The 17,425-nt window shown below is 45.6% G+C and overlaps 2 protein-coding genes across 2 annotated transcripts; one reads left to right on the top strand and one right to left on the bottom strand.

Moving 5' to 3' along the window:
• Positions 1 to 5,383: 5,383 nt before the first annotated feature.
• Positions 5,384 to 10,245, top strand: col10a1a (collagen, type X, alpha 1a). Its single transcript, XM_056426612.1, has 3 exons — positions 5,384 to 5,465; positions 5,849 to 5,993; positions 7,742 to 10,245. The coding sequence occupies exons 1-3, from the start codon at positions 5,460 to 5,462 to the stop codon at positions 9,574 to 9,576; spliced, it is 1,986 nt and encodes a 661-aa protein (XP_056282587.1). The 5' UTR covers positions 5,384 to 5,459; the 3' UTR covers positions 9,577 to 10,245.
• A 2,272-nt stretch (positions 10,246 to 12,517) lies between these two features.
• Positions 12,518 to 15,343, bottom strand: marcksb (myristoylated alanine-rich protein kinase C substrate b). Its single transcript, XM_056426738.1, has 2 exons — positions 14,986 to 15,343; positions 12,518 to 14,032 (listed from the first exon to the last, which is right to left on the bottom strand). Exons 1-2 carry the CDS (start codon positions 15,079 to 15,081, stop codon positions 13,448 to 13,450), a joined length of 681 nt encoding a protein of 226 aa, XP_056282713.1. The 5' UTR covers positions 15,082 to 15,343; the 3' UTR covers positions 12,518 to 13,447.
• Positions 15,344 to 17,425: the final 2,082 nt, after the last annotated feature.

Below are 17,425 nucleotides of genomic sequence, written 5' to 3'. Positions count from 1 at the left end.
GCAGGTCATTACGGCGCGGCGCTAACGGTCGGCTTCAGGCGGCGAGGTGACAGCGTGCATCGACACGGGTTCTCGGTTGTCAATCTGCATACTGACTGCAGCCTGAGCTTAAGTCAATGTAATTATGAACTGACACGTCAAATATAAATCCATCTCACGCCGTTTTCTCTGCGTTAAGAGAGCGGGGCGTTTTCATCCTTTCACAAAGACGTCTTCACACACAGAGAGTTTGAGTTTGTCGGGGCATCGGTTGTGAAATGGCTGACGCTGCATGATACACAGTGAAAGATGACATGTTCGCTGGCTCCATGTAGCGGATTAGACATTATCCTTAAATACAGGACTCCACCACCTACACTTAAGACCCGAAAATCCATTAAAGTGGTTTTATTTCACTTTGATATCTTGAAATGATCCCACAATAAGCAAATACGTCTCGCAGTGCGTCATCGCTTTGACTGGGAGGTTTTTTTGTTTCACTTTGAAGGGATTTGGAACGAGGCAAGAAGATCCAGAGAAAAGGGCAACCTCATCATGTCATTCATAAAGAGCAACGATTGTTTTCTTGCTGGAAGACAGAACAAGAATAAAAAGAATATCTATATATGTCGTTCTGACCTTTTTACCCTTTCAGTACATGACTGTTTTGCAGTGCCTGGAAAACTATCTGGCTGAGTAGTTCGAGTTAAATTACTTTTTGGCTGCTGCAACACCGAAACTCTGATTTCCTTGGCTACAGAAAGACCGAGAACATTGCTTCCAAGCAGCAGCTGAGTCAGGCCTCTCCGGGAAATAGACTTTCGGCAAACGGAAACGATCAAATCTCACAGTCCAGATAAAGCAGCACTTGACATCAAGATTTCCAACTCATCAACTTAATAACATCGTCAATTTCAAGTGTTTTTAGACAGTAAAACACCCTACGGTAAGATGTTAAACATTCGAGGGGTTTCCAGCTGTTTGTAGAACCTGAGGAGAGCATGCATGGACACTGTAACGGCTTCCGGGCCGTTAGCCGTGGGTTTCCCCCAGAAGCACCAAGGATCAGCCGACACGACCAAGGCTGGGAAAACGTACTTTATTGTGTTCCACACAACACCCAGCAGACCGCAACACTGCGCCTCTGCTCACTTTCCTCTCAACCTCCAGCTCTGCTGCCCTTTTATACGAGCAGCACCGGCTGCTGGCTGATTACCAACCAGTCAGAGCAGCTGACTAATTACCAATCAGCCAGCAGCCGAGGCCAGATTGGAGACAGCTGCCACAGACACACACTGCTTCACATCGGTGCAGCGACATGCATTCACACCTTCGCAGTTGCGAAAGGACATCCAACCATTGCTTCCCCCCCCCCCCCCCATTATCCTGCATGGCATTCAGGGGTTTCAAACTGGTGACCTCCCGGACATCAGCACTCATCTCTGAGATTACCACCAGTGCCATCTTTCAGTTACTTTTACACTTACGGCTCCTTTTGGATCCATGCTTGTTTTCAGGACCCTGTAATTTCCCCACCAATCACTCACAAGGGCCCCCGGCAAGTCTGCCATTCATAAAGTTTAAACTAGCTCTTAGTGGTCCGTGGAGTTTATTGAAACATTAAATTTGTATCCCAGCCGTGATGGTGTATCTTTAGCCTCGCTTGACTCACGTGTTCGGCCGGTCTCCTTACATCAACCGCCAATTATGTTCTCCTCTTGGGTGCGGGTTGAGCTTCGGTCAGCGCGGAGAAGAAACCAGAAACATCAATTCCGGGCCGTGGAGGGAACAAAAAACGACAAAATGCAAAGATCTTTCTTCTAAATATTGTTATCATTGTAGGGGACAAGCACAAACATCACTAACCCTGCCAGTAACACGGCCCAGCAGGACTTTCCGGGTAACTCAGGGAAATCTACGCGGTTTTTCTTTTAAAGATGCAAACGAAAGCCTGGAAAACAAGAAGGATCTCAGAATGACAGATTATGTTCTCTGCACACATTTTGCCCTGTCAGCACTTGCAATGCTTGTTTTTAATCGTTCAATCTATTTCTGTTGAGGATGATAATAATTTGCATAATCTGAACAGGTATCAAAGGAAGTAGCTTAACATGTTCTAAGCAACTATACAGTAAATACTGTATCACAACAACATGCAAATAAGTATTAGCATCAACATAAAATGAACATAGCAAAAGTGAAATTACTCATAAGACAGAAAGAAAAAAATTTATTATTAAATTAGGTCTTCATCAACTGAGATTTATTGAGCCGACTGTTTTTGTGAATGCTAAATTACTTATTGCTAAGTGTCTCGTGAGCTCTGGTAAACAAAATATACAAGGTTGTGCTTTTAGGTGAATCTTTGTGGAGAATCTCAGATCTGTTGGTTAACCTAATCTATTAGTCCACACGGTTGTGTTCGTAGAGTTTATTTAGTCGTGGACGGCTAATTACGATGCATCAATGCAGCTGGTGCAGAGAATGCACGACTATAATCTATAATCCATAATAGCCATCATAATTTATTTATTTTATTATATTTTATACATTCGGAATTTTAATTTAAGTAACTTCAGATTAATGTGGTGGGGTACGGAGTACAATATTTGCCCCTGACTGGAGCGCAGTATAAAGGGGCCTAAAACAAAAACACTGAATGAAACACAAAATTGTACGAAAATACAGTATTTGAGTAAATATACATATTTAATTTCCTCTACCACAAAAGAAAACATGTCAAACAACATCTGAAACCGGTGTGATCCTCACACCAGCTTCCATGTGCTCTCCGTGACTTTGGGTGTGGCGCGTTCATATGCAGCCATTTTCTTGCAGTAAAAGCGTTTTATGTAATATATGAAGAGTATGAGGTGGCACGAAACTGAAAGCGTATTTTACAGCGAGGGTCTCTCCACAATATAAGAGCGAAGGGACGTCCTCGCCTTCAACTCCGAGGCTGTGAACCTAATTCCTAATGGTTATTACAATGAAGCCTGCCGACCACATCAAGCCGCCGCGGGGCCGTAATGAGATGAGCGGGGAGAGGGCTCTTCTGTTCAGTTTCACCACGATACGCACAAGGACACAGAGTCCTTCACTAATGAATACAATGGCCTGTTTAGAAAATTTAAAAAAAGAGGCTGTAAGGATATAAACAACATCAAAATTACTCAGTTAATTTAAGCCTTCCTCAAGCCAAAGTATACTCTGCTTCCAACGCTCAACATGAATGTTTCTGCCTCTTCGTGGGTTTACATGACGATGCATGTTGTTGTTTTTTCCATTTGGTCATTTTTATGCATAAAGAGATGAACAGACTAAAAATAGAGAGCTCTTGTGCAGTGGTTTAGCCGTGTTTAAAAAAAACAGAAATAAACTGGAATTATCTGAACCTATAAACATATAAAGTCCTCACTCCACCCTCTCTTGCTCTGTCATTTAATCTGAATCTTATTACAGCTGGCGTAGCTCGACACGAGCAAGATGACATTTTTAAATAATATTTTACAACTGAAAGATATAAAATGGATAAACGTTATTTTGGGAAAGTAAGACCAAACATGTGCAATCAAGATGAAAATACCATATGTGCACATTAACGTGACATTTGTCCATCATCGCCTCTGGCCGTCAGTCTGTGAGCTGTGAGTTGTCACTCCTGTCTCAGTTATGAGCAGAATCCCAAATTATTTAGAAATGAAGATCTCTAGATAGATAAATTGTGTTTTATTTGACACGAAGAGCCCACTTAAACAATGCTTGCCAAACATGATTAAGTGCTGTAAGCCAGCAAAGGTAACACTTTGGAAAATTGCAGATAATTAGGTCTAATTTACAGGGGAAGAAAAGTTAAAACCAGCTCCATGTGTCGGAATATTTAATTATATACCTCTGTTGAAGTACGCCTATCACGTGTTGTATAGGCGCCTCGTAACACGGTGAAGGCCTCAATCAAGCATCCTCATTCTGCAAACACATGTCAGCAGCATGTACGTGAACACTTTATGAGAACAGGGGAAGAGGCTGTTCCATAAATGGTCCTATGTTCAGGGCGCTCCTGCGATGGGAATGAGTACTCTACACATCGTTCATGGATACTTGTGTGTTTGAGAACATGTGATTATTTGGGTGTATGCATTTCCTATGTGGCCAAGCTTAAATTGAGTAATTATAGTTGGAGGATCTCAAAGCCAGGCAAGGTGGAGGGTGAGGGAGGATAATGCTGGAGGATGGTGCTGATTGAGGAAATACAACATCATGACAGAAATTGTAGGAATAGGCCTTAAACCTCTGATGATGTACTTGCACCGATGGGACGAAAAATAACAAGAGACCACAGGGCTATGGCCCCTTTCCCCGAAGCAGCAGCAGCACCTGACGCCATGGAGAGGTGCTGCACAAGAGCACAATCTGCCCTCTGGTGTCCGAACATCAGTACTGCAGGAGGACTGTTGCACACTGGGTTGCGTTCACAAGACTGCACAGAAACAAGCCCAAATGTCTTTTCCAGGGGCCCCTTATATACTTTTATTAGCTGGTTTGAGTCTAACAGACTTGCAAAAATACTTTTAAAAAAGTGTTCATCCTGAAATAGAGATGGAAATCAAGGCCTCTTTGTCCTCTCTAAGCCAAGCCACAGTGACAAGCGGACAAATAATACCCAGGAAATGTACAAAAATAAATATATGAAAAAATAAATTTGGGATTTCCTTAAATGATACATCAGGAAAAATCATATTAATTTGTTTTAACTCAAAATCTCCAATACCTTTCATGGCACAGTGGACAATCGTTCCTCACCATCTCCCTTGTTTACTTCATTGTGGCAGGCTGGAGGTCAGACAGTCAGGAAAGGTAAAGACGAGTTTCTGCCAGCCGGCTGGACAAGATGTAAATTTGCCAATGGGGCTGCGACTCTACATCCTCAATGCCAGCTCTGTGAAGCCACACAGGTGCATGCTTTCCAAGATATGTTTAAACACAGGATCTTATAAGCATTAAATAATACAAACATGTCCTGAGCATACAAACAGTAAAATGCTGCAAGCAACTGTGAAGTTTAATAAGATGAAAAAAGAAAGAACATTGTTATTAGGTTATGTTTATTCCTCCTACATAGTTTTTGGTTTTGTTCTTTGTTTATTTATTGGATTAATTTCGCTCTGTACATGTTTGCTTTCTAGTTCAGAAGAAGACTGAAATAATCATGTGTCTGGATATTCAAGACATGGAGGCATCCTGATGTGACATGCCCGCTTTGGGCAGATCTGTCTGCTAATTACAGCCCAGCTCTGAGGAGGGAGGTACTTGCATGGTGTGGGCTTTTTTTTTTGTATGATGCAAAGAGTAGATATAGTATAAATACCCGCAGTATTGTACTGGAAAGCAGCATATCCTCACTTGTGCTCCTACCCTAAGGATATACAGCAGTACCAGGAACGTGCTGGTGCTGAGGAGATTGTTTTTACCCTCTCTGGATGCTGGTATGTGTATTTTCTCTTCCTCTCAAACAACTTTATGTCGGGGGGATTTTAGTCAACATCTCGGCTTTGTCTCGGCCTTCAGTATATTCCTACGGCAGGCTGGGGAAGGGAGGCAGAGTGTGGCTGGCTTGGAGCATCCTGGTGATATTCAAAGATTCCAGAAGGATGCTCAGGCTGAAAGAAAGAAATGAATGTACAACCTGTGACTTTACCTCATTGTATCTTATGTGTTGTCCATTAAGTTTCGGTGAAGATGCCCAGCCTGTATGTACACTTAGCTGAGGAAGTTGTTACACTCTGTAGAATAACGTCAAACTAGAGGCTCGCTGACACTTTGTAACTCGAGAATTGTTGTGCTGACTGTCTCCTTTCTCCCTGTGAAGATTTCACTGTGCAAGATGGACATACGAGTAGCAAGCATCTTCGTCATCATGGTGGCCCTCACAGCCGCCCATGGGGACCGGTATGTGGTGAAGAAGCTGATGAAGGCCGCCCCTCAGTACAAGCCCTACTCTGTGAAGAGCCACGGTATGAAAACAGAGCCACAGCAATGTGTGTTTGTTCGCGTTCGCCTTGTTGGGTCTAGTTTGTCCTTGTTGCCTCTAAATCCAGAGTTCCTTCTCGAAAGACAAGAGTGAGAAACATTTAGTAACAGTCTTGTCTTACCTTTTAATCTTAGCATCTTTGTGGTAGCAAATAGAAAGCAGCATAAGCAGCCAGGCAGATGATGGCCACAGCCAGCTGCACTTTACTTTGAAAACTGAACTGCACTCAGGCTGGAACTGCCCTCGCTCTCTGATTGGCTGCAATTGGTGTCCAATCACAACGCTCAGTCAGATGTCTGATTTGAACAACAAGACTTATTTACTCAGAGCTTTTGAACTTGTGTTCTTCTCGTAGTTATGATTGCATACATGCAGCTATAAAAAGTTGGGGCTATTTTTCAACAAAAAAATTGTCGTTTAGTTTATTCATCTTTTATTCAACTAAGGCAATTACAATAGAAACGCTTTCTAAATTAAATGATTTGGGGACTTTTTTTGATATTGTGATCAATATCGTTAAGTTGATAGACACAACTGGCTTATTTCCCCATCAATCCTCAATTCAGAAGACCCACTCGTGAATTCCGGAGAAGAATGTTGTTCCAATGCATGTCATGTGTTACATTTGACATACATGTTTCTCATTTTCGTAATTTTGGCTGTAAATGTTGCGTGTTCTTTTTTTTCAGCTACTCATTGCACATTTCAGTTCATATCAAACACAAGTGAACTTTTCTTTTTGCACACATACAGATTTCAAGAATATTCAAATATTTACTCCTTTAAATATGGTAATTATGACATGGGCGTTGGCTAAAATGTAATATAGCATATGAAATGTAGCATTTGTGTGAATCAGCATACCGATAGAAAAAGTAGCTGTTGGTGAATTATTTTTAGTTTGACAGTCAATTACAGTGCAGCCACCCAGCAGTGTGGTGGGGTGGGTGTGCCCGCTTCACACAGAAGTAGAAACATCTGTCTGGCTTCATCAGCCAAGGAGCGAGCCGTAAACACATGTGACCACATTAAGGCAGCAAATAAAACATACACTCCTTCTGATTTGGACAAAGTGTTTGACGAACAGGTCCCAGAGCGCACAGATGAAACAATGATCAAACACACGATTTAAAACAAACTCGCAAGAATCAAAAAGAAAGCAGAGACCCGTTTCCACATTTGTTTTTGAAGGATTTGCAAGTTTAAGACTTGAAGAAGGATTTTTTTAAAACTGTGGTGACTCATTGCTGTTGTCTGACCTCAGGATGACACAATGAGCTCCTGAGGTTACAACTCGCCCCGCCTCCCAGAACCAAACACACAACTTCTGAGAATCATTTCACGAGAACAGTCTCCATAATGGCTTCACTTTATTCTGAGATACCGAATGAGAGCAACACTGAGAGCGTTTGTGTTTCCATCATCCGTGTTGCTCGTCAACAAGTTACAGTGACGGCTCCATCGAGCCACGCAGCGGACCGCTAGCGCTGCTACTTAGTGTCACTTAAAAAGCACTCGCGACAGCAGACTTCGTATTCTAAAATAAAACGTTGTGAAAATGATGCACAGACTATAGGTCGACCTTTACATTCATTACAATGTCATTGAAAAAACATCAACACAAGCTTTTGGAATGGACTCTAAAGTCCTGTATAGCCTGAGCTCCGAGTTGTTCTAATGTGACGTCTTCCTGTATCGGGGTACTGATGGCTTCTCTTTCACTCTTCTCAGTGGTGTCAGTGGCAGGTGAGCCCGGTGCTCCAGGTGAGCCTGGCCCTGAGGGCCCTGAGGGCCCTCCTGGGCCCCCAGGTGAGAGCGCCGAAGGTCTGACTGGACCAGCAGGAGCCCCCGGATCTCCCGGAGCTCCTGGCCGCTCCATCGCTGGCAAACCCGGTTCCCCCGGTGGATCTGGCAAATCTGGCAACGACGGAGCCCCCGGTGAGGCAGGAGAACACGGAGCCGCCGGCCTTCAGGGACCCCGGGGAGCCCCCGGATCCGCTGGAACCCCCGGACCCTCCGGCCTCTCCTCCAGCGGCAAGCCTGGACCTTCAGGTCTTCCTGGAGCCGGGGGACCCAGAGGAGAGTCCGGTCTGAAGGGCCACCCCGGTGTGCCCGGTCTGCCTGGCTCCAAGGGCGATAGAGGGGTGGGCATCCAGGGGCCTCAGGGGGAGGCGGGGCCCGAAGGAGCCGCGGGCACAGCCGGAGCACCAGGGGCGTCCGGAGTCGGAAAGCCAGGAAAGGGCGGGATGAGCGGGGAGTCCGGGAAGTCAGGGAGCCCCGGGAGGGACGGGGCCTCAGGCCGCATGGGGCCCCAGGGACCCAAGGGACACACCGGTGCCCCAGGCGTCGGCATGACAGGTAAATCCGGTGAGAACGGGGCCCCCGGCCTGCCGGGCTCCGCCGGCCCCAAAGGCCACCAGGGACCCGGTGGAGCCACCGGTGCCCCCGGGGTCCCCGGCTACGGGAAGCCAGGGGCCAACGGGGAGACGGGAGCGAGAGGGGCCACAGGCAGCACCGGCTCCACGGGCGCAAAGGCAGAGCAAGGGCCCACCGGGTATACCGGAGCTACTGGTTCCACCGGCTCCACCGGTCCCGCCGGCCCTCAGGGGCCCGTCGGCTTCCCAGGGGACGCCGGCGCCGCTGGCTCCAAGGGAGAGACCGGTGCAACGGGCAGTCAGGGAGGTAAGGGGAACAAGGGAGATCAGGGAGCGCAGGGCTTCTCAGGCAAGCTGGGTTACCCCGGCAACGCCGGGCCCCCCGGGCCCAGAGGGGCCTCCGGACCCACAGGTGACAAAGGCCACGGCGGCGCCCCCGGCACCCCGGGCTCCCCAGGCATCCCAGGCCCCGCCGGACCCAAGGGCCACCCCGGCCGCGCCGGCGAGTCCGGAGCCTCCGGCGCCGACGGCGCTCCCGGCTCCAGAGGTTCTTCTGGGCCTCAGGGTCCATCCGGTGCTGCCGGTCTGAAGGGACACTCAGGTCTCCCCGGTGCCTCCGGCCCCGCTGGGCTCTCCGCCAAGGGCGTCACCGGACCCCAGGGTCCCCCCGGTCAGCCCGGCGAGCACGGCGCCGACGGAGCCGGCGGCCCGCCCGGCGCTCCCGGCGTCCCCGGCCCCCCCGGCGAGGTCGCCTACGAGAAGGGCCTGGGAATGGGAGAGATCATGATCAAGTCGCCCATGTCGGCCTTCACCGCCTCTCTGACCACGCCCTACCCCGCCGACGGCACGCCCATCCGGTTCGACCACATCGTGTACAACGCCGAGAACCACTACGACCCCGAGTCCGGCATCTTCACCTGCCAGGTGCCCGGCGTCTACTACTTCTCCTACAGCATCCACGTGAACGGGGCCAACGCCCTGGTGGCTCTGTACAGGAACGGCCAGCCGGTGATGTTCACCTACGACGAGTACAGCAAGGGCTTCCTGGACCAGATGTCCGGCAGCGCCGTCCTGCTGCTCGACGAGCAGGACACCGTGTACGTCCAGATCCCCGACGAAGAGGCCAACGGAGTCTTCGCCGCCGAGAACGTCCACTGCTCTTTCTCCGGCTTCCTCATCGCCTCGACGTGATAACGTCGATACGGCAGTTCCCCAAAAAAGCCGCCCAACTAAATTCGCGATCGGTTTCTCAGAAGTAAAGTGAACTCTCTGTTTGTTTGCCCTCCAGCAAACAGGCGGGCAGTTCACCTTTTCTTTGAGGAAGAGGAGCGACTTGAAAACTACAACAAATAGGTGCTTAGAAGAAGGAAAAATAATTTATGAAAACAGGTGATCAGGGATGGGGGAAGCGATCCACAAAGTTACCGGTGAGCTTTTTACAAAAAGAGGAGACAGCATGTGGAAGTGAGGTGTTGTCGCTGTGTTGTGTTCTGACTTTTTCTTTTCCCGCTCTGTTTCTTTCATGTTGACTTCACCTGGTGATTCTCAATTCAGTGTTTGTCTGTTTTTGTTTCTTTTTTTCTTTTCTTTTTTTTGTGTGGTTCCTGCTTGTTTTTGTTTGTGTGACCAATAATCTTATTAAAAGTACACAAATACTTGCTGTGCACCATGTTGGAACTGTTATCCTTGTATGTGACTTGATTATTGTGAAATGGTAATGGTCAAATTGACCGTTATGAGGAAACAAGTCGCCAGAATACTGTCATACAAACACAAACCAGCCACAACGATGTATCCCTGAACATGTATTATGTCATGTAAAACATAATGAACAAAATAAAAAATGTCTTAAAAAAAATGTTTTGTCTCAGGAGCACTTATTTGAAATGTAACCTAAATATGTGTGAACATTTTAATAAATATCCTATAGACCAAATACTAACATGTACATATAAAATAATAATAAAAATGCCTTTCTTGATCTTGATTAATTAATTACACACTGAATAATCCTCTTTAAATTAGTATGACTGTATTTCATGCAAGCATTCTACAACAACAAAAACGGATTAATCCTATGTAGAGGATTCCCCTGCCCCTAATACATTGGGGTCAGAGGTCAACTCCAGAGTGATGCTCCTTTGGTCTGACTCTATGGGAGCCTCAACATTGGTCTGATATAAGTATGGCTTCTGGCTATTATTTATGCTTCTATAGCCTTCTTACAGCTGTGAATTAGAGATCCATTCAGACATTAAGGGGTATTACCTGGTTTCCAAACTCAAAAAACACTGACGATATATAAAAAGTACATGAGACAGTCAACAACAGTGAATAAGGGACGCGAGCATACAAGCACCACAGAGCCACATGGACTGATCACAGTACAAAACAAGATAGACAAACGTATTTTAGTCATGAGTCCCTTTCAGATGTAGAACTACGATTCTTTTTTGTAAGTAAAAGTATCAATACCCCAACAAATTATACTAGAGTATGAAAAGTAAAAGTATCGGTACACCTATTCAGAATCCCCCCTTGCTCTTTTCGGTGGTGGCAGGTGTTTGATGCCGAGATAAACACTTCATTTCGAGGCTTCGTATTTTAAATGTTGATCTGTGTTCTGTCCAGAGATACTGTACCTGTCAAATAAACATACTGCAGTAACAAGTAAAACATGTTGTAATTTAAAGTGTCTTATAGAGTAACAATGGAAATATTGACTTCCAGTACTGGAGTAAATGTACTTGCTTACACGCCACTGGTCCCTGTATAGAAGCTGAAATAGATGAGGGTCATAAAGTATACATCTCTACCCACATAATGACCTCTGGTTTCCTGCTTTGGAGCCAAACTTTATAAAAGCTTCTCTACCGTGCAAGTCTGAATACGGGTGTGCTGAAAATAGTCGTTTTGTGGGATGAGGGACGGGGATGGTCCTCCGGACGCGGCCGCGGCCGTTTGATCTTCCCTGGGAGAGAGAGCGAGATGGCGGTGAGGTGAGGGGCCCCCGAGGGCCAGAAGAGAGAGGCAGCCGGGTGATGGAAACCGCTGGGGACCGCCATCCGAGGGGACGGCGGTGCCTGAGGTGGGCCAGGCAGGGACACCGGCTGCCTCCGGACGACTCCACACCCACACCCCAAAATGATCACGTTGATATATTTGTATGTATCTAGTCTACGCTGTTTTCTTTTGTTTAGAAAGAACCTGAAGACACTCAGGGTGGAGAGTGAAGAGGGTTGTGTGGCTTTATGAAGTCCTGCATGTGAGGCCGACTAGAGGCCAAGATGAGCAGCAACTCCCATAACAACCTGAGCAGGATGGACACGGAGACCAGGAATGCAGAAATAGAAACATGTGTAGAACACACCCTGCTTGCGGTGGCCAGAGCTGCAGGACACTGGGATGAGCTGGGTGCAAAGGAAAGAGAGGGGTTGAGATGAGCACGGGGGCAGATGTGACGAAAAAACATCATGGAGAAAAATTGCAGCAAATATCTTCCGCTGTTAAAAAGATTGTGGTGCGTGTGTGTGAGGTTTGGGAGAAGGAACCCCAACACCTCCATGGTCAGCGTGGGCATCATTTAGGTCTCAGTGCAGTTGAGACTAAAACTACACACTAAAAAACTAATTCAAACACGAACAGTTACTGTATGGTGCAAAGCTAACTGCCAACTTCCAGTCATTTCCCCTAAAACTACTGCAGGGTGGTGAGCACTAAACAATTCATCCCGTTGCTCATTAAGCTGGTGAAGAGAAACATGGAGACGCTCACACACCTCACCGCAAGGTGGAATTCCTCCATGTCGTTGCTTTTTGGCCAATTAAGTCTGAAGTTGTCCTCTTTTTATGCAAATATTTAACGACTCGTAAACCAGTATTTTTCCTTTAAAGAGGCGGCGCAGTATGTCATCTTGACCTGATTTTTATGCAATTACAAATTATATGTAGAGTCTAAATAGATTTGTTCCCAAAACGTTTTGGTAGCGATTACACCATTAACTCCACTGCGCCACACGAGAGCGCTGTAGTGTAAAGAATCAACGAGGGCGTGTCTTCCTCCAGCTTCTGATTTCAGTCACGTGACCACACAGATTAATAATGCTAAACATTGTGAATAAACGACTTCAGAGTGCCACGTCATTTCTTTATTCTTCATCGGTGCCCACAAGAAATTAAACCGAAAACCTATAACCAGTTTGTAAGCAATGTGACATTCCATATAGAATAAGGGGAAGCCTCATATACAAAAACAAAAGATGCCATTTAAATAGTTCACCCAAAACGTGTGCTTTCTGAAGTAGTTTTTTTTAAGTGGCATAATCACAGCGTGATGAAAAATTTGCTTAAAACATCTCCCAATTTTATTCAATCTTACAAACGGTGAAAAACAAGAAAAACTTCATTTACAATGGGTAATCTGTTAAAAACGTCATCATTTAGGTACATCTCAGTCATAAAACCAGTAATATCAAAGTCTATACAACGTGCATTACTACAGTTTTGAAATGGTGGAATCTAATGTGAAGTGATGAGCACCTACTGTTTTGACAGTTAACTAAATCTACTTCATTCAGGAATGGTTGTGTCCACAGGAGCGTCGAGTTGTAAACAACTGTGCACTGCAAAGACAACATTTACGACTTGGTTTAGGACTTTCCCTTTAAATATCACAATGTGTCAATTCTTGCAGACACAGCTTTAGCTGCTACATCCAATTGCCCAGCACCAAATACTTTGATAAAATATGTCAAATTCAGCCACGTGTCAACACAGTCATGGTTCCATGTAGAAAAAAAACATTCACACTCGCAGCCGTACTTTCACACTCGCCAATGTCACACATGCAAGCACCGATGGGCAGTGAGGAAGCAGCACACTCTGCAGTACACCTCCTGTCCATCACTGCCAAGGATCTTGCAGTCATTATGGATGAGATGGTTGCAGAATAGTAAACAAACACCAACAAAAAATAAACAAAAAAAATCCCTGGTTTTAGACAAGTCCTCGCATTCCTTCAGACAGGCTCCTCCTCCTTCAATCCGGTGTCTGGTTCAGCAGGATTACTCAGCAGCGACGGCGGCGGCGGCCTCTGGACTGGCGGCCGTCTCTGGTTCAGTAGGTGAAGCCTCAGCTGGTTTCTCCTCTCCTCCTTCTGCCGCCACTGGTGGTTCCTCCGCCTTCACCTCCGCCTCTTCAGCCTTTGGCTTCTCAGCTTCAGCTTCTTTGGCTCCCTCCGCAGCGGCCTCAGCCGGTTTGGCCTCCTCAGAGGTTCCCTCCTCTGCCGCCTTCTCACCTTCGGCCGGTCCTTCGGCCGCTCCTTCCTCTACTGCATCCTCAGACTCCTTCTTGGTCTTCTTAAATGTGAAGCCGCTGAGCTTGAAGGAGGGTTTCTTGAAGGAGAAACGCTTCTTCTTTTGCTTTCCATCCTCGCTGGTGGACGGAGTGCCTTCCTCAGGCTTGGCAGAAGCTTCTCCGTTTGTAGCGGCAGGCTCCTTCTCGCCGTTGGCCTCGGCAACCTCTGCTTTCTCACCTTCTTCTTTTGGCGCCTCCTCGGTAGGAGTGCTGCCGTTAGCCTGTACATCAGCCTTGTTGGCCTCCTCTGCAGCTGGAGAGGTATCCCCATTGGTCTTGGCATGTCCATTCTCCTGGAGGAATAAAAAATACTAATTCGAAACATGTATATTACCGTGCTTTTAAAGTAAAAAAGTCAAGACTGTTAATCTGTAATTATGCAACTGCCAACACGTGAATGTGTGTGCAAGACAACCCCCTGCAGAATCTGGCGTGCTGTGGAATTTAATCAAATGCATTGACTAGACTAGCCAATAGGAAAATAGCAAAAACTGCAGCAACATCTGTTACTATGAGAGTGACGACAGATCTGTGGCTCTCAGCAGTAGGCTAGTCGGTTAGACCGCAGTACCGCCGGGATCCGCCAGGTGGAATTCATTGTGGAGCCGGTGGATACAACATAGGAATTTTGGGATTTTTTTCCCTTTTTAATGACCCGTGTAGTAAACAAATGCATATTATTTTAATGTTGATATAAGTCTCTCATCCTGCTCTGTGCCATTTAACAATTATTGTATTTGGCGTTTCTAAAACAACGTGGCTCCTTTCTTGAATCTGGCAACAAAGGCGTGGTACGGTCTTTTAAAATGGCCATGCCACCGAGAGAGAAGCCACACACCCATTTCACCCAAATGAAGAAACACCCGCAATGTTAACAAAGAAAACAAATCAATAAAATGTTAATAAATCAAAACTAGAATTTCAAAGAGCAATTCAGTGACAAACTATACATTCGACAGATTAGTTGCGTCCTGAAATTCACATTGAAAATAAATTTAAAAGGCCGTGGCCGTATTAATATGAAGCATTTCTGAATGAAATGCAGCAATGCTGCGATGTAAAATAAGCGACTTAAAATTAAAACGTTAAACGGTTGGATTCGGTTACATGTGGCCACTTTCCCTGAATGCCGGCGAGCGTGCGGCTCCAGGGAACGCGGAGCACGCCATTGAGTCCACGCATCGCTCAAAACGAGCCCGAATTCCGCTTCAACCATCAAGACTGAAAACATTAAACTGTAGTTTACCTGTCCGTTGGGCTTTGCAGCAACAGCTGCTCCTTCTGCTGGCTTTTCCACAGCAACTTCCGCCTTTCCAGCGGTTTTGGAGGTTTGTGCTCCCATGCTTTTGGTGCAACAAAGGAACCCAACCGATCAAATGAATGAACAAAGACCGCAAGCTTCCTCCCCCCAAAAAATGCGAGTCGAGCACCGGCACCTACTTCTCCAAACACGAAGCCGATGAACCACCCCGAAATGGAAATGACCGCAAAGGGACGTGTGAGAGAAGCTGCAAAAAAAATTGGCTAAAAGGAGCAAAAGAAACGCGAATTCTTTCAATTTGTCTCGAGCGGAGTTTGTAAATGGAGAAATTGGCCCTGCCGCAAATGAGATGCGGAGTACAACGCCCAAGTCCACTGATGAATGGGCGCTGGGGCTATGACGACAAGCCACCCCCTCTCCACCAATCACAAGTCCGGGATCCAACGAGTGCGGGGGGGGGGGGTCATGGAGCGGGGGCCATGGACAATGGGAGAGACACAACAACATGGCCAACAACTTGTCTTTATGGCCATGTCAGAGTGCACAAACGTATGGAAGCCCGTTTCCGCCACTGTGATAAAAAAATTAAGATCCTGTAAGTCATAATTATGAGATACTATCTCATAATTATGACTTAACTATCTCATAATTTCGACTTACTATCTCATAATTATGAGATACTATCTCATTATTTCGACTTACTATCTCATAATTATGAGATAGTAAGTCGAAATTATGAGATAGTAAGTCGAAATAATGAGATAGTATCTCATAATTATGAGATAGTAAGTCGAAATAATGAGATAGTATCTCATAATTATGAGATAGTAAATCGAAATTATGAGATAGTTAAGTCATAATTTTGAGATAGTATCTCATAATTATGACTTACAGGATCTTAATTTTTTTATCACAGTGGCGGAAACGGGCTTCCATAGATAGTAAGTCGAAATAATGAGATAGTATCTCATAATTATGAGATAGTAAGTCGAAATAATGAGATAGTATCTCATAATTATGAGATAGTAAGTCGAAATAATGAGATAGTAAGTCGAAATAATGAGATAGTATCTCATAATTATGAGATAGTCAGTCGAAATAATGAGATAGTATCTCATAATTATGAGATAGTAAGTCGAAATTATGAGATAGTATCTCATAATTATGAGATAGTAAGTCGAAATTATGAGATAGTTAAGTCATAATTATGACTTACAGGATCTTAATTTTTTTATCACAGTGGCGGAAACGGGCTTCCGTACAAACGTGATTTCATTTCCCTGGAATGACGACTGAGATTTCACCGATATTTGCTGGTTTCTAGCGGAGAACTCGACGCTGATGTCTGCGAGTGAATCCCCCAGAAATATGTGATAATCCAACACTCAGATAAACAATATGTTTTACAGGAACTACAAAAATGGCCAACATTTTGCTTGAAGATGACCTTTAATTTATGTTTAGAGATATGCGTTATATCCCCGACCAAAATGTTAGCCACTCGACAATAAGTGTCATCTTTAAGAGAAATACATTGCCTTTTTATATAATTATATGTGCATGATGTAATGTACAATATAATGTGCAGTAGTATAGCCTATAACATTATGTCACGTGTTTGTAGATTGTAAAACATAGCTACCTAATTTAGAGTTACATCTATTTCTCGTTCTACAATGCTGCAACAGACATGGCCTATAAGAATGTGTCACAACTTTTAAAAGGATATACATGCGCCAAAACAACAGCACGTGTTGAACAGCTCAGCTGAGAAAGTACTGCTCAGCTGGTGTTGTGTTAAATCCTCACACACCCCTGACATATGCCTCGCTCAGTCCACAGGCGTCCCCTGGAACTGTAAGCCCCTGTGCCCACAACTCATCCCTCTTCTTGCATAATAGCATCTTGCCTGCTAGTTGCAGCTGGAGCATCCCAGTGACCCAGATATAATGAGAGTTTATGGCCCTCTGCTTCAGCATGCAGCCTGCAGTGCTCTAACTCCACCACCAGCCACACGTCTCCTCTCTCTGCCATCACTGCATGACCCACATCTCCATGGTTACCAGTCCAAAATGGCTCCGCGGAAGAGGCTGCACGCCGAGGGCTTTTGCAATCACGTCTTCTGGTTGTGGAGAAAGTATACAGGGTGAGAGTGAGTTCACAAGAGGGCAGACAACAGTTTGAGGATGAGGGTGACGTCTTCCACCCACCCTCTCTTTGCAGGCTAACTAGGCCACGCTCATTGTTGGGATATTCTGATTATATGCAAAGCTGTAATTATTATGGTGAGCTGCCATGAATATGTAAACCAGGGGACAAAGCAAGGCATGAAGTGCTTTCGACAAGCAGCACGCCCAAACATGCAGACAAGACTGCTTCACCTGTCAGGGGGATGCTGTGTCATATCAGGGTCCTCGTGGAGGGG

The sequence above is a fragment of the Pseudoliparis swirei genome, chromosome 11, assembly GCF_029220125.1.
Source record: "Pseudoliparis swirei isolate HS2019 ecotype Mariana Trench chromosome 11, NWPU_hadal_v1, whole genome shotgun sequence".
Taxonomy (NCBI): Eukaryota; Metazoa; Chordata; class Actinopteri; order Perciformes; family Liparidae; genus Pseudoliparis; species Pseudoliparis swirei.
Note: the sequence above shows the minus strand (reverse complement) of the source record. Positions and strands in the feature narration are given on the sequence as shown.

Coding starts and splice junctions, on each gene's coding strand:
- col10a1a (XM_056426612.1), top strand. Junction 5,994..7,741: donor CTACTCTGTGAAGAGCCACG/GTATGAAAACAG, acceptor CACTCTTCTCAG/TGGTGTCAGTGGCAGGTGAG.
- marcksb (XM_056426738.1), bottom strand. CDS start 15,081: ATGGGAGCACAAACCTCCAAAACCGCTGGAAAGGCGGAAGTTGCTGTG. Junction 14,033..14,985: donor CTGCAAAGCCCAACGGACAG/GTAAACTACAGT, acceptor TTATTCCTCCAG/GAGAATGGACATGCCAAGAC.